Source organism: Tenrec ecaudatus, chromosome 6 (genome assembly GCF_050624435.1).
Source record: "Tenrec ecaudatus isolate mTenEca1 chromosome 6, mTenEca1.hap1, whole genome shotgun sequence".
In the NCBI taxonomy this organism is placed as follows: domain Eukaryota; kingdom Metazoa; phylum Chordata; class Mammalia; order Afrosoricida; family Tenrecidae; genus Tenrec; species Tenrec ecaudatus.
Genome location: NC_134535.1, coordinates 10,090,041 through 10,114,236, shown reverse-complemented (window position 1 = coordinate 10,114,236; position 24,196 = coordinate 10,090,041). Strand labels below are relative to the sequence as shown.

The 24,196-nt window shown below is 44.8% G+C and overlaps 1 protein-coding gene across 3 annotated transcripts in view; it reads right to left on the bottom strand.

The window, feature by feature from the left end:
• The window catches only part of TNRC6B (trinucleotide repeat containing adaptor 6B), a 293,374-nt gene that overhangs the window by 143,130 nt on the left and 126,048 nt on the right, over positions 1-24,196 (bottom strand). The window contains exon 4 of one of the 3 annotated variants that reach the window (XM_075553605.1): positions 20,186-20,253. The exons of 1 other annotated variant lie outside the window; for it this stretch is intronic. In XM_075553605.1, the coding sequence (XP_075409720.1) occupies positions 20,186-20,253 (68 nt within the window). Of the gene's footprint in view, positions 1-159; positions 371-20,185; positions 20,254-24,196 lie in introns of those variants that run through there. One more of the 3 variants, XM_075553607.1, reaches the window with a different exon arrangement.

Here is a 24,196-nt window from a genome sequence, read left to right as displayed (position 1 = left end):
AGCCAAAAGTACACCACAGGTCGGATTTCCAGATTCACGAAATGTCTGGAGTCCGCCTCCATGCTAGACAAATGTCGACTTGAAACAGCACTAGTGAAACGGTTAGACAAGATCCATATAAATCAATTGGTTTTTTAAAAATTGAAAATATTTACCAACCTCATAAAGTGCAGCAGTGCTTAAATCCAGAAAATTGAGGCATACAAGGTAGAAATGGAAATGAAAAAAGGTCCAAAAATGATTTCTTTTTGTCTGTCTGTTTTTTTGTATTTTAAATATTCAGAAACCAGCAGCGACTCTGTCGGCCATTTTGGCTTGAACTAACTCTCTCGCTCACTCTCCCTCTTGCTCTCTCTCTCCCCCTCTGTCTCTAAAGGAAGCAGCTTTTTGTGACCTTCAAATAGAGGCGGATCACGTGACCTCAGGGAGGTTTGTCAATCAGGAAAGGGGAGGGAGTTGAGGTATGAAACTGCCTTAAAGGGAAAGTGGCCCTTTTCCACTTCACTTTCATTTGTGAAACGCTGTTATCGCAAACCCTCCGCCTACAGGCACCGCCTGTGAAAGTGGCAACAGCACACGGGGAGCAGATGAGCAAAACAGAAAACTCTTTATTAGCTTCTAGAAACATATTCAGTTGCTAAGGATCCTTGCCTTGCCGAGTCTGGCTTGTGCTGGCTGGCAAAGGGCTCTTTCAAAATGGGCTCACGCAAAGCACTCCTCAACAAGAGCCTTCCGGTTTTTAAAAGATTAAGGTACACTGTGGGGCCCCCTTGCTCTCCGCCAACGTTCTGGCACCCACAGAACGAGACAGAGTGGAAACCCACCAGAGCATAAACCCTGCATTTTGTTGGTGTGCCTGGTACCCTCTTACCCCAAGCCCCAAAGAGAAACTACTCTACAGCCACAGCCACAGCCAACAGTTCCTTCAGGGCAGGGCAGGGCAGGTCTGAGTCATCTTTAAACCCCACCCCCACCGGAGAAGTAGATCCACAGCTGACTTGGAACAAGCACCAAGTTTAAAACCGATCTGGTTTCCACCATTCCTAAAGCCCTTCTTTTCTAAGTTTGCCGCCTGGTGGTGGCCATGTGGAGGGTTCTGACTCATGGTGACCCCATGTGGGCAGAGAAGGGCTGCCTTGAAGGGTTTGCAAGGCTAACTTTTCCAAAGGGATAGCCAGGCCTGTCTTCCCAGGCAGCTCTGGGTGGGTTCCAGGGCTAGTCTTTATGCACCACCCTGAACGTCTCTCTTCTACCTACCCAGGAAACCCACAGACGAGCTGTGTAACTGTCACTAGGCAAGTCCCTCTGCAGAGTGGGTTACACATTGGGCTGCTAACTATGAGGTCAGCAGTTTGAAACCACCAGCCACTCCCCTGGAGAAAGATGAGGCTTTCTCTTCCTGTAAAGAGCTAAAGTCTTGAAAACCTACAGAGGCAGTTCTACCCTGTCCTATAGGGTTGCTACGAACAGGAATTGACATGATGGTGGTGAGGTTGGTTTAACCTTTCTGGGCGACAATTTTCCCATTTTCAGGATGTGAGGGCTGGACAGACTCGATGGGCTTCTACACGCTGCACTTGGCTTCTGCTAGCAGCTCTTGCATCTTCCCCTGACCGTCTCATTATTAGCCCGGGAAAGAATTCTTGTCAAACACTCTGAAACGTAACCTGGAGACACAGAGTGAGCACACGCTCTAGGGAAAATGGCACCCATGGATCCGCTCCATGCACAACCTTGAATCTGTTCAAGAAAGCCACGTGTCTGGGGAGCACAGGAAAGCGAAGTGCAATAGACGTCAGTGGCTAAACACGGAAGTGGGGGGTGAAAAACAGTTTCCAGAAACTCCATCTCTGTTTTGAGGCTGCCTTGAAGAAATAAACCAAACCAAACAACAAACTGAGAACTGTGCTTCACAGGGTTTTCAGTGGCCGATCGGAAGGAGACCATCAGGGTGGGCTCGCATAGACTCCCTCTGCTAACCTTCCATTTGCACCATCGAAAAACCAAACTCACTGCCACTGAGTTGATGGCAGACACATAGCGACCCTATAGGGCTGGGAAGAATTGTTGCTGTGAGTGTGAAATTGTAACTCTTTACAGGAGTTGAAAGCCCCATCTTTCTTTCGGGGAGTGGCTGCTGGTTTCAAACTGCTGGCCTTTCAAATCAAATCCCAGAGAGTAACCACTAGGCCACCAGGGTACTTTCAGGGCTCCTCTAGGGACTCAGTAAAGAAACTGTGATGGCAGAAACCAGAGGCATCCTGTGACCAGCAAGCCTCTACCCGTCTCCATCGAGACAGAGCAGAAAAGGCTGGATTCAACCATGTGCTTCCCTTATGGGAACTTGCTGACCAAGTGGAACCCGCCCTGCCAGCAAGCAGAGCCAGAGCTTGGTAGGCTCTGTAAGGCCAGCTTTCCTGGGAAAGAATCAACTCAAGTGCACTTTCTAAATCCCGCACCTTTGTCAGCCTGGCTTTGGAGTCTTCCTTAATCCAGCCCCCCTCCTCGCTTTACCACTCAGGAAAAGAGCTTGTTTGGGGCAGGCAGAGGCCAGTGCCCAGACAATCTGGCAGCTTGGGTATTTGTGGTGAAAAATACTTCTACTGTCTTTGCCCAGGACTGAGGGGAGCAGGAGCCAGGGCCTAGACTGACAATTGAGATGTAGGCAAAAGCAGGAAACTCAGAGGATGGAAATTTTGAACATTTTGTCTATTTTTATCCTTCCAATGCCTTCCAGATGAGTTACGGAAATCTTACTTAGGTGGAGCATGCTTGAGAAGCTGTACTGCTTGGAGATTGTACTGCCACCTCCTTCTAATTTGTGATGGGCCTGATTTCCTCATGCAAATGACTTCTTCCAAAGGCTTCATTCCTCCAATACAGAGTATTACTTTACAAACATTAATATGACAAGGTGACAGAAAGGTCGAAAAACTTAGGACAAGCACAGTTTAAACCAAGTTTTCACCCCATTTTATTAGAGGCTCATATAACACTTATCACAATCCATACATACATCCATTGTGTAAAGCACATTTGTACATTCATTGCCCTCATCATTCTCAAAGCATTTGCTCTCCACTTTAGCCCCGACATCAGCTCCTCATTTTTTCCACCTCACTCCCTGTTCCCCTCTCCCTCATGAACCCTTGATAATTTATGAATTATTATTTTGTCATATCTTACACTGTCCAATGTCTCCCTTTCTCCCTTTACCCACTTTTCTGTTGTCCGTCCCCGAGGGAGGAGGTTATATGGAGATCCTTGTAATCGATTCCCACTCTCCAACTCGTCCTCTTTCCACCCACCTGATATCGCCACTCTCACCACTGGTCCTGAAGGGATCATCCGCCCTGGATTCCCTGTGTTTCCGGTTCCTATCTGTACCAGTGCACATGCTCTGGTCTAGCCAGATTTGTAAGGTAAAATTGGGATCGTGATAGTGGGTGGGAGGAGGAAGCATTTAAGATCAAGAGGAAAGTTGTATGTTTCATCGTTGCCACACTGCGCCCTGACTGGCTCATCTCCTCCCCACAACCATTCCATAAAAGGATGATGACGGCTGGTTTTATTTTCAAGCCTTTAAGACCCCAGATGAGCTTGACTTTGCCATTGTAGATTATTGTTGATCATTTCATCCAACAACATGATCTCTCGGGGCACAGGAAAGTAACTGGATATCTGCCAGAAGTAGAAACTATAGGGCTCCACCGCAGACCCCTGACGCAGACATTCTGGAGAAGGGGTGCTCGTTCACTATGTTGTAGGCATCCCCCACTTCACGTGATTCTATGCGCCTCCAGCCAAGAAGCCCTCACTCGCTCTACTGCCCAACGCCCTTTCTCTTCCACGGCCTCCATTTCCATCTGCGCTATTGCCTGTGTGCTATTTCTTCACAGCTGGTCTTCCTCCACTAGAATGTAATCTCCAAGAGGGCAGGGACCTGTCTGGGTGCTCTGTTGTGGGTCCTGAACTGCACCTGGCCCGGACCTGGGGGGTGCTCCATGCTTCTCAGTAAGAGGGAAGACTCCTTATGAAGCATTGGACCACCTTGCAGAAAAGGGACGTGGGGGTCGAGGAAAGAGATGTGCCCAAAGCAGGATGCACACAGATGATCAGGATGTGTGGGGAGCACTCTTACCAGTCTATGCTTCTTTTCCCCAGTTAGTCAGTCTCAGCTCTTTCTCCCTGAGAACAACAAAGAGCTCAGCCCTGCTTGGTGGTCCTCGTGGGGGGAGCCCCAGCCACAAGAGCAGGAGAGAGCCTCAGGAGCGAGAGCAGGAAAGCCCCAACTTTATTGCGAACCAAGGGTTTTATCTCCTTCAGGGGGCATCATTCCAGGTAACCACACATCACAGGAAGGGGCAGGACAATAGGCATACACATCATAGGAAGGGGATGTATGATAGGCATAAGCCCCAAGTTTTTCTTTTCAGTGAAGATGCTCACTATTTTTTTCCACCCTCAAGACATCTTTTTTTTAATGTATCTCAACATAAAGCAATTAGTCTGTTTACCCAAAAGAAACCAGCACAATACATATACTATTTCCCCTGGGTTTCCAGGTATTTGAGAGACTGTATTTATTTATTTTGACTATATTCATATAAAAATTAGGGAATGTTTTTAAATTACAGTATTACAAAGTAATAAAAAGAAGCTTATTTTAAACAAGTAAAGCTGAGCATCACATAAAATGAGTGTTCTGACTTCCAAAGCCGGCGTCTACGGAGGCTATGCTACCCTGCTCTTCGAGACTACAGAGGTCTTTGTGCCATAGACTGGCCCAGCACCGCATGTTCTTTGAATGCTTGACTGACGCTTTCAAGAGCACTGATTGGGGAGCCAAGCAAGATGGAATCCTTGACAACTTCTATCTTTTCTCTATCACCATGTTACTTATTGGACCAGTTGAGAGGATTTTGGTTTTCTTTACATTGATCTGTAATCCATACTGAAGGCTGCAGTCCATCCCATCAGAAAATGCTTCAAGTCCTCCATGATTTCAGCAAAGCTATGTTGGAGATTCTGTTCATACAACTGCCTCCAGGCCATGTAAACGGTCAGCACGAGCACAATGAAGTGTTCTGGAATTCTCATTCTTCTCACTGCTGTCTTAGTTTATGATGATCTACACAGTCAAATACCTTGGCACAGTCAATAAAACACAAGCAAACATCCTTCCAGAATTCTCCACTTTCAGCCAAAATCCACCTGACATTAGCAGTGATATCTCTTGTTTCACATGCTCTTCTGCAGCAGGCCTGAACTTCTGGCAGCTCACTGTCAATGTAAAGCTGTGATCACTGTTATCTTCAGCAAAATTTTACTTGCATGAGATCTCAATGGTACTGTTCTATAATTCCGAAAATGTGGTGGGTCACCTTTCTTTGGAATGAACACAAACAAGGATCTTTTCCAGTTAGTTGATTAAGTGGCTGTTTTCCAGACTGCTTTGCATAGCCAAGTGGGTGCTCAATTTATTGACACAGTTCAACTGGTATGCTGTCAGTTCCTACAGCCTTGTTTTCTGCTACTACCTTCTGTGAAACTTGGTCGTTTTCAGTACCACGGTTCTTGACCACATGTTATTTCTTGAAGTGGCTGAATGTTGTGACACAGTGATCCGGCATTCTTTCTGTATCTTTTAATGCTTGCTGCATCATTCAATATTTTGCTCAAAGTCCTTCAATATGTCAACTCAAGTCCTTCAATATTTCAATTTTTCTTTCTGTTTGTTTATCTTGATATATGCTGAGTGTGTCCTTCCTCTATAGCTTTCTAAATTCAGGTCTTTACACGCTTCATTAAAAAGTTTGTCTTCTCGGACCTTGGGCCTCTACTCAAACACTCCCTCAATGCATGAATACCTTCTTTTATTAAATTGGAACTCTATGATGCTCACTCTCCCGACACAACGGCTGGAGCCAAAGTGGGTGAACAAGTAAATGTGGTGAAGAAAGCTGATGGTGCCCGGCTATCAAAAGAGATAGTGACTGGGGTCTTAAAGGCTTGAAGATAAACAAGCGGCCATCTAGCACAGAAGCAACAAAGTCCACATGGAAGAACACACCAGCCTGTGTGATCGAGTGGTCTCAAAGGGATCAGTTACCAGGCATCAAAGAACAAAAAATCATATCATTGACTGCACACCTCCATGATAGGATCGCTGAAGACAAATGGGTGCATAAGCAAATGTGGTGAAGAAAGCTGATGGTGCCCGGCTATCAAAAGAGATAGTGTCTGGGGTCTTAAAGGCTTGAAGGTGAACAAGCGGCCATCTAGCTCAGAAGCAAAAAAGCCCACATGGAAGAAGTACACCGGCCAGTGCGATCACGAGGTACCAAGGGACCAGGTATAAGGCATCATGCAAAAAAAAAAAAACCACAACGATATAAGTGTGTGTATGTATGTGTATATATGTGTATATGTATATGTATACCATATTAAATGAAGGGGGAAGTGCAGAGTGGAGACCCAAGGCCCAAGTGTCGGCCAATGGAGATCCCCTCATAGAGGCGTTTAGGAGAGGAGATGGGTTAATTAGGGTGCGAGGTAGTACCGATGAAGAACACAGCTTTCCCCCAGATCCTGGATGCTTCCTCCCACCAACTACCATGATCCGAATTCTACCTTGCAGGCCTGGATAGGACAGAGGCTGTACACTGGTACATATGAGGGCTGGAGGTACAGGGAATCCAGGGTGGATGATACCTTCAGGACCAAGGGTGTGAGGGACGATGCTGGGAGAGTGGAGGGTGAGTGGGTTGGAAAGGGGGAACTAATTACAAGGAACCACATGTGACCTCTTCCCTGGGAGAGGGACAGCAGAGAAGGGGGGAAGGGAGACTCCGGATAGGGCAAGATATGACAAAATAACGATGTATAAATTACCAAGGGCACATGAGGGAGGGGGGAAAGGGGAGGGAGGGGGGAAAAAAGAGGACCTGATGCAAGGGGCTTAAGTGGAGAGCAAATGCCTTGAGAATGATTGGGGCAGGGAATGTATGGATGTGCTTTATACAATTGATGTATGTATATGTATGGATGGTGATAAGAGTTGTATGAGTCCCTAATAAAATGTAAAAAAAGAAAAAGAAAAAAAAAGTTTGTCTTCTCAAGCTGTCCTTTGAAATTTTCTGTTCATTTCATTAACTTCATCATTTCTTCTATTTGCCTTGGCTACTCTAAGATCAATAGCAAGTTTCAGAGTTTCTTCTGACATCCATTTGGTCTATCTTCTTTCTTTCTTTCTTGTCTTTTTAATGACTGTGTTAGTCTAGATTCTCTAAGAGAAGCAAAACTAGTGACATTCATATGTGTAGAGAAAGAAATTTCTATCGAGAAATGGCTCACACAGTTGTAGAAGTGGATAGATTCAGTCTAGTTCAAGTCTGTGGGTCAGATTTATCTAGAGGCCTCTCCTGACTCGGGTATCTGTGAGGTTGACAAACCAGGAAGCAGGAAGACCACAGGCTGGTGGATGCAAAGTCATATTTATCCAAGGCCACCTGTCTGCTAATGGCTCTGGAATGGGCAAGCAATTTGGCAGGAGGTCGAAAAACTAGATGCAGGATCCAGATCCAACAACAGTGACAAGCTTTCCCCCGGACTCTGCTTAGAAAGGAGTAGACCATACCTCCTGAGGAGTCCCTCAGCCAATCGCACCAAGGCTGTGACCGGATGTACAGGACTTCACTCCCTCATAACTGCTGAATGCTCACAGAGTTGATTACATTTTGTTAGATCTCATCGTGGAGCTGATTACATTGTATTAGATCAAATCATGGAGCATTACTGACAAACTACTAAGACCCTGGCTCAGCCAAGTTCACAGATAACCTAGCTATCACAATGACCTTTTGGCTTTCTTCATACATCCTAACCTTGATATCATCCTAGAGTTCATCTGGCCTCTGTCAATAGTGCTCAATGTGTCAAATCTCTTCTTGAGATGCTCTCAAAATTCAGGTGGGACAGACTCAAGGTTTTATTTTGGTTGTCATGAAATTGTTTTAATTTTTTTTTCAACTTCATCTTGAATTTACATCTGAGGAATTGATGACCTGTTCCCAACTGTCCCCTGTCTAAGTTTCAGTTGCTAATATATACCATGGACTGCCAGAAGAACAAACAGGCCTCTCTTGGAAGAAGTACATCCAGACTGCTCCTCAGAAGCACTCGTGAGACTTCACCTGATGTACTCTGGGTATGTTGTCCGGTGGTACCAATCTTTGGAGAAGGACAGCATGGTTACTAAAGTAAGAGGGTCAGCAGAAGAGGAAATTATTCTCAGGAAATAGATTGAAACTGTGTTTGCAACAATGTGTTCAGACACAGCGAGGATGTTAGGCTGGCACAGGACTGGTGATGATTCCCTTTGCTGTCTTAGGGTCTCAGTGAGTCAGAACCAATTCAGTGGCATTCAACAACAACACAATTAACTGCTGGGCAAGAACCAGGCCCAAGAGATACAATCAATCCATCGACTATTAACACCTCAACAGAGAGGTATGCAGACCAATAATTACAACATGTCAAGTGCCATAATAGATGTATAAGTAGAGATATCACATGGTGACAGGATGGAAACAAAGAAATTGCCACTGGGAAATTCAGAAAAGATGTCACAGGGATGGAAGTTTTTGAACTGCATCTTGCAAGAGGAGGGGGTGTTCGTCATGTGGTAAACACGAGATGGGAGAAGGCTTTCTAAATCTTCCCTGCTCCAGTACCACCAAACCATGGCGACGAGGAAGGTGGATAAGAAGCATCTGTCAATGTAAGAGGGAAGTGTTTCCAGTGGTCTAAGTCCCAACAAAGTCAGAAAGTGGGAAGCAGTAGCCAAAATGACATGGAAATCTCTGATGCCACTTAAATCCAGCCATCTTTGGGAAAATTACCCTTGGAAATGAGAACGTTAGCATTTATACTCTGCCTATACCTAGAATTCAGAATGCCAGCCAACCTTGTAGGGAATATTCAAAACAGAACAAAATCTTTTCTTTAGGTCTAAACCTCAAAAATCAAAACTACATTTGGAAGCAGCTTTCCTCTGGGAGCTGAGACACGCTGGGTCAACAGCCTCTGGTAGCACCTCCATCCCTCTTATTGTTACTGGTTCACTTGGCGCCAACCCCTCCAAACTATGAGATTTTAAGTAAGTGGCTTTTATTTCGGAGTCTAGCACATGGAAGGGATTTAATTGGTGCCTGTTGAATGAGTGAAAAAGTGAGTAAGCAAAGACTGAATGAGTGAACTAATATTTAGGAATGTATAGGGCATCAAAGAAAGCAGTACTAAAATCCTACACTTGGGAGATCATACATGTACACAAGATAGGGATACAACGCAGGCTAAGACAAATGGTGAACGCTCTGTTCCCCTGGAGGAGAGAGACGGGAGTGGAACAATGGAGACAGACTTGACAGTTTGGTGGAGATGGGTCTCAAAGGAAGGGCTGGGTCAGAATGATCAAAACAGACATGACTTCACCACAGAGCCACGGACCGTCATCAGCAGGGCCTCTCAGCCCCCATGGAGCCCAAGGCCGAGCAGGGACCCCAAAATGTGTCCAAATGGCCTCTCCATTTTATAACATTTGAATGACCAAGAGCATGTCATCATAATCTGTTCAGACCACAGTTTCTTTCCATGCCATCTCTGTACACCCAGTCTCCTTTGTGGCAGTGGTGTTAAGTGGAATTTTGGGGACCTCCTATGGTGCCCAAGTGATACAACAGTTTAAATGCTTGGCTACTAACCATAAAGTCAGTGGCTGGTGGGTTCAAACAACACATCTTTCTGTTGGCAGCTAAATGCATAACCTCTGTGCCACCAGGGTACGGTCTAGAAAACCCTAGGTAGGGCCGTTCTACTCTGTCACGGCGGGGTCACCGAGTGGGAATCAAGTGGAGGGCACTTAACATCCACGAGTAAGGGAAGCACAGGTGTGGAGACACGTTTCATCCAGGTGTAATGGGAGGTGTTCCTGTGGTTCTCCATCCCCTCCACGAATGCTTGTCAGTGTTAACCATCTTTGTCTACAAAGAGCTTGCATAGCAGTGTCCAGGGCTGGAGCGACCATGTGTAAATGTGTCACCTCAAAGACACAAGCAACATGAAATGCCAGGCAATCTTCTAGCTCATTTAGGACGAGATATGACACTTAGCAGAAGCTTCCCAACAACTGACAATAATCTCAAAAATGTCTATTGCTATCACCAATCACAAAGGTGAGGCAGAAAGGAATGCTGCTAGTGTGTCAGTAATAGAAACTATGCCTGGTTGGCCAAGCACGCGAGAGGATCCACTGCTTCCTCTTATCTGCTTTCCGTCAACCAGAGGACGCAGCCAGCAGATACAGGGGAAAGCATGTCTCTCTGAGTGAGATGTGAGCAGAGAACTGATACAGGTGATTTACTATTTTTTTTACTGAATTTTGTGGCATTTGTTTCAACTTTTATGATTTCTTTTCTTGTTGTGAATAAATATTCACCTTTGTACCGAATTCCGTGTTCCATTATCAATTTTCTTATCTTCCCCTCCCCGCAACTTTCTTTTCTTAAGAAACATTCCCTCCCCTCTCCTCCCCCCCCCCCCCCAAACCTGGTTATCTTCCAGCTAGGAAGGTCTCTTTACCTTTAAGAGGGAAGGGCACCAAGTATGCACATGGCCCCTGGTGGCCTGGTGGCTGTGCCCTGGAAAGCTCCTGGCTGGAGCCCACCAGCCGCTGGGGGAGACAGTCAGCTCCCTTAGAGATGTCAGCTTGGCAAACTATGGGGCAATTCCACTCTGCCCTAGAGGGCTGCTATGCGTTGGAATTGTCTCAAGGGCAACAGGTTTGAGTTTTTGGCTTTTAAGTTAAAGGATGATGGAGGTTCTTAGAGTAAATGGAAAACTCAGTCTGGGATAGAAAGGTACTTTATACAAAATAAACAATACCTACCAACAAACTGGCTTACAGGTCAGGACATTTAAAGAGCTGGGGTGGAATCGGGTCTGTTGGAACACATTCAGAAAACACTGGAATACAATACCAACTTGACATGTGGCCATCTCACTGATCTGCTGCTGTTAACAAATCCAGTACTCAGGCGTTAAGATTTGTTATATTCCCATCTCAGGGTTTCCAAGTGGGGGTGTACAACAAGGACTGCAACAGTCAATGAGAGTTTATTGACAGATTCATTCATTCATCACTCTGCCCTGCCTTCCTCCCAGCTTTTCCTGCTTTAATATTCTGCAGCATTTTTTGGAGGTAGATAAATGTTTAGTAGAGTTGCATATCCCTCTAGAAGTAACCACTACCCTGAATCTTGAGAGAACCATTTTTTATGACTTTTATGTTTTTCATTTTATAGGTAGCTGTAGCCTCCTTTTCTCTTTAACTTTTTAATTGTGGTTTGAAAGAAAAATTACAGAGGAAGTTGATTTTCTGATAAATTATTCATTTAAGCTTTGTTTCGTGGTCTTCATTCACTCATTACTAACTCTTACTACACACTTTTTCAACCCATGACCAAGCTGACATAAATCTCTCCCTTCTAGAGACGGCTGTCTAGCATAAAGCTGCAACAGTTCCTCACTCCCCTCCCCAGCCACGTAGTACCACGTTTGTTCTTACTGCACCTCCTGCTCTTTCAGTCCCTGCTGTCTTGGCTCACAAAGATTCCCAGTGGGCAGGGAACCCCAGTGGAACATACCCACTAGTGGGCATGGAATCTGAGAGAATGAAAATGGGCTTCTCTTCCTAACCCTACTGGATATTGCTGAAGTTGAGCATGGGTGGTGCAAGCGACTGCTGATGAAATGCTAACCTAAAAGTTGATGGTTCAAACCCATCCTGAGTTCCCATTGAAGAAAAGGTTGGGCACATTTCTGTGGAGATTGCATGTAGCCAAGGAGATTGCTATGAGACACAAACTGGGTCACCAGAGTCTGAATCAACTTGATGACAATCGGTTTGAACATGCATTTCTATAATTATTTTTACATATTGCTAAGAATTTTGAGAATGAGCCCTCGTGGTAAAATGGGTTACAAATTGGGCTGCTAAATGCAAGGTCAGCAGTTTAAAACCACTAGCCACTCCTAGGGAGAAAGCTGAGGCTTTCTACTCCCATAAAGAGTTCTAGCCAGAGAAACCCACAGGGGCGGCTCGACTCTGCCCTTTAGGGCCACTGTGAGTTGGAACTGACAAGATGACAGTGAGTTCGAGAGTTTGGAGAGGGATCTGGAGAGTCCACCTCAGGCACTTTGGACATATTACCAGGAGAGACCAGTCCCTGAGAAGGAAGGACATCGTACTGGTCTTTGTAAAGTAGAGGGTCTCCTAAAGACAGTTGGACTGACCCAGTGAGAAGGGCCCAGCATCAATGATTGTGAGAGGTGCAGGACTGGGCAGTGCTGGGCTCTGCTATATGCGGGGTCACTAGGAGTCAGAATGGGCTCAACAGTATCTTAACAACAACAAAGGATTTTGAAGTATTTTATAACCACATGATAACATGGTAACAACAACAAAAGAGCCTTTAGATGCCAATTTCAAGGAACAAGATAAATACATCTTGCTTGTTAAGTAATAATTTCCCATAAAGGCATATTATTTGTCCATAAGGAAAATTTATTTCAACACATATTAAATTGACTACAATTTTCCAAGGGCTGTCTTCACCTATAAGTAATAGCAACCCATATAGTTTGCCATCATTTCCAATTGTGAAATGCACATCTCTTGAAGTTACTCTCATAGTAATTAATTCTGGGCCAGGCATTAAAAAAAAACCCTCAGAAAACAATCCAGAAATTATTTATTATGATCCTGAGACATTGGGGGGGGGGGGGGAAGGAGGTGGGGAGGCATTGTCAGAGAGCTAGCTTCTTTTTGTTGTGGTGGTTTAAAGAATGTTCAATGAAAACTAGAAAATTTATTAGTAACTGAACGTTTCCCAAAGATCTAGTACAAAGTACTTATGGTTTTACTAAAATTCCCAGCAGCAAAATTTAATGAGTATAAACTATCATCTACTGAACCTCTTTGTGACATTTTCAGACTATTAATCAACTTGAAAATAAAATGTACTTCCTTTCTCCCAAATGCAGCCTGGAAAGATTATAAAGGAAAACTATTGTTCTGAAATCTAGCTTATTGCTGAGTAAGAATAATTGAGTTTATGGAGAGTTCACTTTGGTACACGATAAATTCATTTCAATGTGTTCATATTTTACTTGTTCAAAATAAATGTGGCAGAATACACAAAACAAAGCAAAGACCACCTCCCCCCGGAAAAAAAATCCTACAAATTTCCTAGGCATCTTGGTGGTGCAAATGGTTAAGCACTTAGGTGCTAGCGAAAAGGCTGGTGGTCTGAATCCCCCCAGCAGCAACGTGGGAGAAACGATCTGTCTTGAAAAGGTGAATGGTCTAGAAGATTCTGTGGGCCAGTTCGATTCTGTTACACAGGTGACCACAATTTGAAATCACCAACTCCCAAGCCTGTGTTTTCGTTTTCTATTTTTTTGTTATTTCTTTCTTGTGACAGAACATACACCAGCTCAACAATTTCCACACGTACAATTTGATGACATTAATTACAGTCCTTGAGGTATACAGCCCTTCTCACCCTCCTTTCCCAAATGGTTCTTCCCTCATGACACAAGCCCTCTCCCTACAGTTCCTTTCCAGTCTGCAGAGTTGCTATTCTGTTGGATCCCATGGAGATAGTCTTACAAGAACATAGCGTAAGGCACACGTTCTTTACGAGCTAAGCTGAACTACTGCTGGGTGTTTAAAAGATTTCAGGGCATATTTTTGGTTTAAAGAAGATTATATCAGGGCAACAGTATCAAGGTTTCATCTAGCCCCCACAGCGCCAGAAATCAAAATTCCATGAGCACTTGATAGTTGGCTCTGTGTTTCTCCTCTTTTGGTCTGGATGTTTCTATGGCACATTTTACCAAAATGTTCAATAATAATTGCTGGGCACTATCCAGTTCTTCTTGTCTCATAACAAAGGAGGCTGCTGTGCATAAAACAATTAGCCACAAAGGGCATTTCTTCCGCCTTTCCTTAAAAACAACAACTTACTGGCGCGTATCGACTGTAGAGGGCAGGGTAGAAATGCCCCTTTGAGTTTCCAAGACTGTGACTGTTTACAGGAGAAGAAAACCCCATCTTCCTCCCTCGGAGCCACTAGTGGTTTTGAACTGCCGACCTTTCGGGTGGCGGCTCAACGCTTAAGAACTACGCCACCGGGCTTTTCCTACACTCTTCTTTCCCTCCTGTGATTTATACAAACAACCTCCCAAGTTTTGTGTTTTGAGGTTAAATAGCAAATGAGTAATTGGGAACTATTTTCAGTTTTTCTCTACTTAGGAGTGGTCACGGAGCTGCTCAAGGTTTTAAAACCAACACACAGTGCACCAAGAGGTTGGTGTTCAATTGCTGGCTAAATGGGGGACAGGGGCTATCTTAGTAAAAGGGGCCCTTAATGGAGAGATTGGGGAACAAAACCTTTGAAAGTCATAGTGAGTGATAAAGAGAATCTGAAGGCGATACAAGGAGTAGGAGCAGCAACAGAAATTTTTTAAGTTAGGGCAAGCTGTTAGAAAACTTATGAAAGGTCTGCATTTTTATTGTAATTAATAATTCAGAAAAGCAAAAGGGCATTTTGTAAGCTAGACATTTAGGTTGGGAAGAACGTAATTCGTAGGAAGAGAGTCTAATGAAGACATCAGAGTGAAGACATGTGAAACACAGCCCCTCAAGCCCTAGGCCGCTTTCTGCTGCACTGCTCTGGAGAGCTGCGCTGACTCCTGACTGACAGTCCTGCGTCTGAATCATCAACTTCAAACTGTCTGCAACCCTGGGACTTCCCTACTGGTCTCCCAGGCAAGCTTGGTACAGCTCCTCCCTTAGAGAGTGACATCAAGCAAATGGTACTTTACGGGAGCAGAATGATGGACATCGAAGAAAAGACAGACTTCCTCCCATTAGCACTCCCTCAAAAGGCTCTGCTGCCGTTCTGAATTGCCAGGGAACTGACTGCAGCTCAGGGCAGGCCCCAGGCGTCAGAGCAGAAGGCTCTGGTAGGCCTTCAACACTGTGTCTTTGTGAAAGCCGAACTTCAAGGCTATCTTCTAAGAGTGTGTTAGAAGTCACTTCTGAGTGTGTTAGAATCACCAACCTTTGAGCTAGTAGTGGAGAGTTTAACCGCCTGCGCGACCCAAATGAAGAAGAGAAACCCAAACACCTCACTGCCATCAAGTTACTTCCAACTCTTTGCGACCCCCTAGGAGAGAGGAGAACACCCTCATGGGTGCCTGAGCCTCCAAATTCTTAAGAGAGAGGAGTCTCGTCTTCCTCCAGTAGCGTGGTTAGCACAGCACCACTCTTGGACCACTACACACAACCAGGCACTCTCCAGAGTAAATACTACCTATAAAATGTGGTTTTGTTTGTAATGATCACCATTCATAAAATGAGCCAGAAGCATTAAGAAAATTCAGTCAGCAAAATTTTACGAAGACACTGTAGACCTTGCACAGGAATGTGAGTTCATCGTGGCATGGCAGTTTAAAGCTCAGACTGGGTTCTAAGTTATGTACATCTCTTAAAAAATAAAGAAGGGACCAAGCTCAACACTACACCCCAAACTATGTTTAGCTTTAAAATCATTTATAGCAAATGATCTTTCCACAAACATCTAAACCAGCGGTTCTCAACCTGTGGGTCGCAAATACTTTGGGGGTCCAACAACCCTTGCACAGGGGTCGCCTGATTCATCACAGTAGCAAAATGACAGTGATGAAGTAGCAATGAACATAATGTTACGGTGGGGGGTCCCCACCACATGAGGAACTGTCTGAAAGGGCCGCGGCCTGAGGAAGGTGGAGAACTGCTGGTCAAAACTCTTCCTTGTGTCATAAACCAAAGCAAACTGAAAGTGAGCCTGAGTAGAATCATCTGATCTGAAATGAACTTCCAGGAAGTTGGATGGCACAACGTCTGTGAGAAGCATATGCCTGTAGCTGCTCAAGCCTTACAGGAGTGGTAGTGGTGTTGACATTCACCCCTGGTAGACACACATCCTCTGATGACAGCCGTGACCTTTTCTGACAGCAATTATAGAGCAGGAACCCTGGTGGTGCAGTGCTTAAGCACTCAGCTGCCAGCCGAGAGGTTGTCGGGAGGAAAAGGCAGCACACTGCTTCTACCCGTGTTTAATAGCCTTGGCAGCCCTATGGTTCTACTCTGCCCTACAGGGGTTCATGAGTCAGAAGTGACGCCGCAGCAATGGGTTCGGGTTGGGGATTACAGGCAATAAACTTAGCTTGTCTGGTTCGCTACAGCAGCTCTTAAAGTGAATAACCTCCGAAAAAAATGACTGTACTTAATATCCTAATAGCACACAAAGGCCACTGAACAGCAGTACCATGGAAACAATATACATATCTGTAAGTACTTAAAGTTATGTTGTTCCACGACCTGGAGTACATTTCAGCTCAGAGTGGCTGCATACGACCTAGTCAAACTCCCCCTTAGGGTTGTCTAGGCCAGGGGTCAGGAAACTGTGGCTCTTTCGGTACGTACATGCGGCACTAAAGGAAAATTGAAAACATTTCAAGGCTATTACTCAGATGATGGTGATTTCTTTTGGATGTAAAACTATATGCATGGCTCTCAAGTAACTTGTAGCTTGTTGCTAGGGACAGGATTGGCTCTTCCTTCTCAAAAGTTGGCCGACACCTGGTCTAGGCTTTCACCTTGTTTGTTTTTTTAACTTATCTGTTTAATCAATAACCAAGTTTTTTCTTTTTTAAATCTAAGCTTTAATTTCTATGGGACCACACCTCCAGGTCACTCTCTAGCAGAGTTCCTGAGTAAGTTCAAACCTCCAGCCTTTCATTAGGCAGCCAACCGCTTAAGCACTGTGCCATCCAGGGTCTTGGTTTAAAGCTATAAAAATCAAAACCTAAACCCACTGCCATGGAGTCACTTCTGGCTCAGAGTGGCCCTAGAGGACAGGGTAGAACTGCCCCTAGGCTGCAATTCCTTACAGTTTGGAAGTTCATTTAGAAAAACATTCTGTTAGACCCCTGTCTCACACCATACACAAAAATAAGAAGCAGTTCAATTAAAGGTCACAGAATAAAACTACAAAACCGAAAAACTGAGGTTACTTCAACCCATTGGGTAAGGAAGGCTTCTCAAAGCAATCACAAATGCGAGTCAGTAAAGACCGCAAACCACCGCACACCATCAAATATTAAGAGGTTTATCAGCGTAAACAATACAGAAATGTTAAAAGATAAAGACAGCAAGAATTTTCCCAATAGAAAAAGTTTGGTGTCTGTAATATATAAAAGGCTACTACAAAGGCATAAAAATAAAAAATCCAGTGGAAGCACAACAACAGTATGTAAACAGAGAGGGCCACTTCGAGCAACTATTCTTGCCTTAAATAAGAGAAAGAATGGCCAGGACACTAACAAAGACCCTCTGTCATTAGTGAGCACAAAATTGCATATACAACCAATACAATTTCAGAGGGGCACAGGTATGGGGAGATGGGCCCACCCTCCCAACTTTGATTCGCTGTGCTGTTGGCAGGCAAAACACACAGACTCCTGAACCAAAAAGCTCTGTATCTAGAAACCAACTGCAGGGGGTGAGGGGGATCTATGTTGTCACTAATTCAAAATAAACAGATGTTTAGGAAGGTGAGGAGGAGGAGGAGGGAAAGAGAAAAGAGCAGTCTCACAGTCACAGTCATGTTTACTGTCTGATTGTCTTACAAGCAACATATATTACTTTTAAATTAAAAACATAAAGGAATGAATGAGAATTTCATCAGTCACTCAATCATTTACCACTTCCAGGATCCTAGCCGGTAGGGTTCAGCTCCTAGATCCCATTATCCAGGATACAACTGTGTTTACAGAGTACAGTAATAATCCTCTGCTAGCACAGGTCTTCCAGGGAAAGCGGAAAGGGAAAGACCCCTTGTTTTCCTGCTGCTGTGGCACAGGAAAGAACAGGGCCTCTTTGTTCCCCCTTCCACAGAAGGGTGGGCAGGTCTAAGGGGAGTGGATGTCAGGTGAAAAGAGAGATGTCTGCGTTTTTTACTTCAATAGCAGTCTCAGCAACAACAACAACAACAAAGCCTGGAGCTAACCTGTGAGGAGTCTGAGACACAAGTGCCCTGCAGAGTCAGCACTCTAACACAGGTCGGTGCATCGAATGCAAAACTGCCCGGAGAATCGGCCCCAGCAAGGTTTCCTGAGCACCTGAAGAAGCCGAGTCAGGGTTGGGTTACCTAGGAGGGCCCGCTGCTAAAGATAAAGACTGGTCTGTGTGGGAAACGGATACCCCATAGTTGCAGCTCAGTTTTAAAAACAGGCTTCAAGCCATTTCCATTGTCCCTCCCCCGCAACTCTTTTGTCTCCCTGAGACTTTGATCTTGACAAGTGCAGTTTTGTTAACCAAGGCACTTTTCAGGAACACAGGTCCCAAGGCTGGCAAAGGATATGGGTTCAAGACCGTGGCACAATACAGAAAGGTCCAGGTTCAAATCTTGATGGCTGTTTCAAGAGGCAGTCCAGTGGGCATGTTCCCAGCATAACACAAGTGGAAATAACAGTAACGGGACCAAGCCTTAAGCCGGGGGCCTGGGGCATAAAAGGCCCTGGGCAAATGGCAGCTGGAGGTTTTCTCTCACAAGGCCATGGGCCAGAGTTGGGGTGGGGGAGCCAGAACAGGCAGGGAGCAGCCCAATGTCCCTAAGGTGCTTCTCCCGGCAGTGCACTGGGGCTGGCTGTCAGGTAGGGGCCTTTGCAGGAAATGAATGAGCTCTGTCAGGCCATGTGGTCCAGGAGAGCATTCGACAGAATACAGCAAACACTTGGAGTTATATTGTAAGCTATTTTTAAAACTGCCTGGTTAGCAAATTAAACCAGCTGTGAAAATATCCTGGTTTCCATTCACAACAAATACAAGACACACACACACACACACACACACAAATCAAGTACAAGACACACCATTCTCTTTAACGAAGCTGGCCTCTGGAGGCCTGGACCGTTCTGCGCAGTTCGTTCCTAAGGGTCTCGGAGCCATCATTTTCAGAGGACAGACCCAGTCTACGCTATGTTTCACAAGGGAGAAGAGAAAACAATGAGGAGGAAAAGGAGTCCCTCTTCACAGGGCCATGAATCACAGCCCCACTCAGCCCAACAGACTACTGCTGGAGCGAAGGCCGTGGTTGTGTCAAGTGCTTTAAATCAGCCTGGGCAGGCTTTCCTTTAAAAGGTCGTAGGATAACCACTCTGCACTACAACACCGTTTTTAAAGTTCCGTGACAGAGGGAAGAAAACTCCCCGCCACCCGAAAGCGACCAACTTCAGTCTTAAAATCCAATCACTTTTTAAGAAGTCAAGAGAGATACCTGGAATTATTTAAAGTGTCGGTCAAATTATATTAATCATTCTCGTTCCTTTAGGGCAGTGGTTCTCAACCTTCCGAATGCTGCGACCCTTTAATACAGGTCCTCATGTTCTGGTGACACCCTCAACCATAACATTATTTTTGTTGCTACTTCATCATTGTAATTTTGCTACTGTTATAAATCGGGTGACCCCTGTGAAAGGGTCATCTGATCCCCAAAGGAGTCGCGACTCACAGGTTGAGAAATGCTGCTTTAGGGAAACAATTTGTTATTTCAGAAAAGACTAGAGGTACAAATAACTAAATGGAATAGAATTTCAGGAAGTCCTATTCAAATAAATTCACACTTGGAATGCAGAGAGCCAAGCTCATGAATTCAGCTCACTTCAGAAAGGCTTTGCCAAGAAAGGGGCATAAACCAGTTTATACTTTCTTTTTTTGGAAATCAACAAAACTGAATGAGTTCAATTTGTAACATCCTGAGCCTTAGAGCTTTGGCTAAAGTGTAACATAAAGTTTGATTAGTCAAGTGTGAAAAATGGCAATGCCAACTTTCCTGTGCCTCCAGTTAGGGGGGCTTACACACGGGAGCAAGGCCAGATCACAGCCACCAAAGCAAGTGGGGGGCTCCTCAGCACCCCAACAACCACATCCCAGGTAAATGTGCACTTGGAATGTTTAACCAAAGCGCCGCAGACAACCTGTAATAGAACCCTCTGTCAATAAAGCTTGACTCACTGTTTGCTTTCTTCGCCAGGAGGTGGGGTCTTGCCATGCCCTTCCATTACAAAATCCTCCTGTCCCACCTGCAAAGGCAAGCAGCACAGGTCAGCACTCAGCTGCATCCGACCCCCAGCGCGGAACAGCCATGGGTGCTTCACACTGGAATTCCTTCAAGAGGAGTCCGGGCCAGTCGTTTGTTTAGGGACTATCTGGAGCGACTAGATTTGCAGAATGAGAAAGGAAGCAAATGGATTTGCAACTCCTATAACTGCGACCATCAGCAAGGTGGATTGACACAATGACTCCAATAAAAGGATCATGAGGATGACCCAGGACCCAGCAGGGTTTCATTATGTTGTCCACAAGGACAGCGCCTAACAACAAACATGACTGTGACAGAGGGTTAGCAGCCATCGTGCTAAAGGAGAACAAGAAAAATCAAAACGCCTGTAAGTCAATGGGAAAAGGAAACCTAAGAGAAAATTGTCCACACACACTGACTAGGAGTTCCGCTGAGAGTTGGACAAATGGTTACTAAGGCATGTGCAAAGGTGCTCAGCCTCCTGTGAATCTCGGGTCAACCCGTACAACACAAACTGAAACCACGTTGGACTCCTGCACACCAGGTCGGCGTTCACACTCACCAGCCACTCCTTGGGGAAAAGACTAGCCTGTCTGCTCCTGTGCAGATGCAGAGCCTCAGAAATGCCCCATGGGGCTCTAGGAGTCAGAATCAAGTCGATGCCAGTCCGGTGGGTTGTGTTGCTATTGTCAGATGTCGCCAATTCCGTTTTCCACCCATGGTGACCTCATGTGTCCCATAAGGCTCTTTCAGTGGGTTAAGCACTGGGCTGTTAACTGCAAGACTGGTTGGCGGTGCTCTGTAGGTTCAAGATGAGCTGCTTCCACAAAGACCTACAGCCTTGAAACCCTCGGCAGCAGTTACGCTCTGTCTTGTGGGGTCACTGTGAGTTGGAATTGACCTGGTTTTGGTTTTTAAGCATTATGAAACCTGATGACACCATTCTTTCTCCTTCAGAACCACTGGGAAGTTTGTCAACATTTCTGTTACTAGCCAAGGCTCACCACTGTGACACAAAGACTCCTTTTGCACCGATTGCTACTGCTCGATGCCCCCGAGTCAGTTCCAACTCGCAGTGACCCTAAATGAAACAGTGCCTGGTCCTCTGCCATCCTCACAATTGTTATGTTTGACTTCACTGTTGCAGCCACCGTCAAGCCATGCCATTCCGTTTCTTCCTCTTTTTCGCCGACTTTACCAGGCATGATGTCCTTTCTCCGGAGGCTGGGCTCATCTGATGACATGTCCTAAGTATGAGAGATGAAGTCTTGCCAGTGAGGATGCTCACTTTTAAGATTTGTTTGACCTTCACCAACCCCATCATCTGAATGCATCCATTCTTCTCCCATCTCCTGTCAGCTTGGTGAATATTAAGCAGTTGGGCAACAGCAAGTGTGGGCAAGGCTACATAGCAATGGCAACAATCATCCACGTGTAGTGGAAGGATAAACTGGACAAGTACTTTGAAAATGAGTTTGTCACTACGTGAAACATCTGAACATGTGCACTACTAGAAGTAAACCCTAGAGAAACATGTTCCTCTGTATAAAAATATTATTGTAACAGTATAAGAAGAAAAAAAAAACAGAAAAAACATTTATCAACAATAAAGTGGTTAAGTAAGACTGTGGCGTTTTTATACAAGAGATTACTAAAACTGCACGAAAATGAGTGAACTACAGCTACACACCTCCATCTAATGACTCACAAAACAAGTAATATCGGGTGCAAAAATCAAGTCACAATTGGACCTCCATTCAAGTACTCCCTCAATGCAAGAACACCTTGTTCTATTAAATTGGCATTCCATGATGCACACCTTCCCGACACGATCACTGAAGACAAACGTGTGCATAAGCAAATGTGGCGAAGAAAGCTGATGGTGCCTGGCTATCAAAAGATATAGCATCTGGGGTCCTAAAGGCTTAAAGATAAACAAGCAGCTATCTAGCTCAGAAGCAACAAAGCCTACATGGAAGAAGCACACCAGCTTGTGTGATCACGAGGTGTCGAAGGGATCAGGTATCAGGCATCAAAGACCACAAAATCATATCATTGTGAAGGAGGGGGAGTGCAGAGTGGAGACCCCAAAGCCCACCTATAGTTAACTGGACACCCCCTTACAGAAGGGTCACAGGGAGGAGACGAGCCAGTCAGGGTGCAGGGTAGCAACAATGAAACATACAACTTTCCTCCAGTTCTTAAATGCTTCCTCACCCTGCTATCATGATCCCAATTTTACCTTACAAATTTGGCTAAACCAGAAGTTGTACATTGGTACTGGTAGGAACTGGAAACACAGGGAATCCAGGACAGATGATCCCTTCAGGACCAGTGCTGAGAGCGGTAATAATACTGGGAGGGTGGGGTGGAAAGGGGGAACCGATTACAAGGATCTACATATAACCTCCTCCCTAGAGGGTGGACAACAGAAAAGTGGATGAAGGGAGACGTCAGACAGTGTAAGATATGACAAAATAATAATAATTTATAGATTATCAAGGGTTCGTGAAGGAGAAGGGAGTGGGGAGGGAGGGGGAAAAACGAGGAACTAATACCAAGGGCTCAAGTAGAAATCAAATGTTTTGAGAATGAGGATGGCAACAAATGTACAAATGTGTTTGACACAATGTATGTATGTATGTATAGATTGGGATAAGAATTGTACGAGTCCCCAATAAAATGATTTTTTTAAGTCACAAAAGAATACATATACAGTAGGATTCTGTTAATAGAGATTTCGGAAAGGAAAGAAAAGCAGAATTAATTTTCTTTTTCTTAGAACAACAACCTGGGGGAAGGGTAAGCAAGAATACCAAAAGACACAGGCTACACACTGATTCGGCTCTATGGATTCAGCTCCATGGCCTTCCTGATTCTGTGGCACCGAGGGCTGGGGGAAAGCAGAGACAGAGCACCTCCCATCCTAAATTTACACTTGTCTCAAAACCCCTAGAAGAAGATAAAAGAACAGGAGTAGGGCAGGGCAGGGTAGGCAACAATGTTGCAGAAGAAACCTAAAGAGCTAGAGATGATCTTGGGTGGTCATGAGAGCTTGCACAGATACACAAAACACTTTAATTGATGAACTGTGTATTTTATGCACTTTTAACGGTATGATTTTCCTTTTATCTAGAAAAAGGTAACACATTGTTAGATTTCTTAAACTCTTTGGAACTTTGGGTTTAAAGCACTCTCTCAAAAAAATGATTATTATTCCACTTAATTTTTGGGATGCTCAATCTTTAAAAATTTTCTCCAAATAGAGAGCTCTCAATGGCAGACATTGACCTCTACTTACAGGTTTTTAAAAAATGTGTTTCTCTATGATCAATTTCTGATGAGCCACAAGAATGACAAAATCCTGGGAGGAAAGTGAGGCTTCCAGAGCCTCTTCTACTTGGGCTCCCAATGCCCACATTTGGCTTCTCAGTCTTCACCAAGTGGATGGCCCAGCAGGTCCAAAAGGAAACATCAGTGGATTAGTTTAGCCTGTCAATGGAGGTGCTGAGGAGATAAAAAGCTCATTGGAGGCGGGACACACACTAACTCTCTGCGAGACATTCCTGCTGACAAGACACAGGGAGCTGGAGGAGCCATGTGGAGAAACCTGCCAGCATTGTGATGTTTCCACTGCCATTGGATCACAAGACTCTCCACCCACTGGCCTGTGATCTTCCTGTATTCAGTGTCATTGCATGCGTTGCATCAGTCTGAAGAAGAATTTATAGATTGGTATTGGACATACAGACTAATGGACTTGATCAGGACTGGGCTGGGATGTTTTCTCAATATATAATTGCGCTTTTATATAAAACTTTCTTATACACATGAGTGTTTCTGAATTTATCTAGTCAAACCAAACTAATATGGTCATCTTAGTCCCCTGTGTTTTTTTTTAAAGACTAGTCAAGTGCAGTAGTGAGAGAGGGAATTGCCTCCAT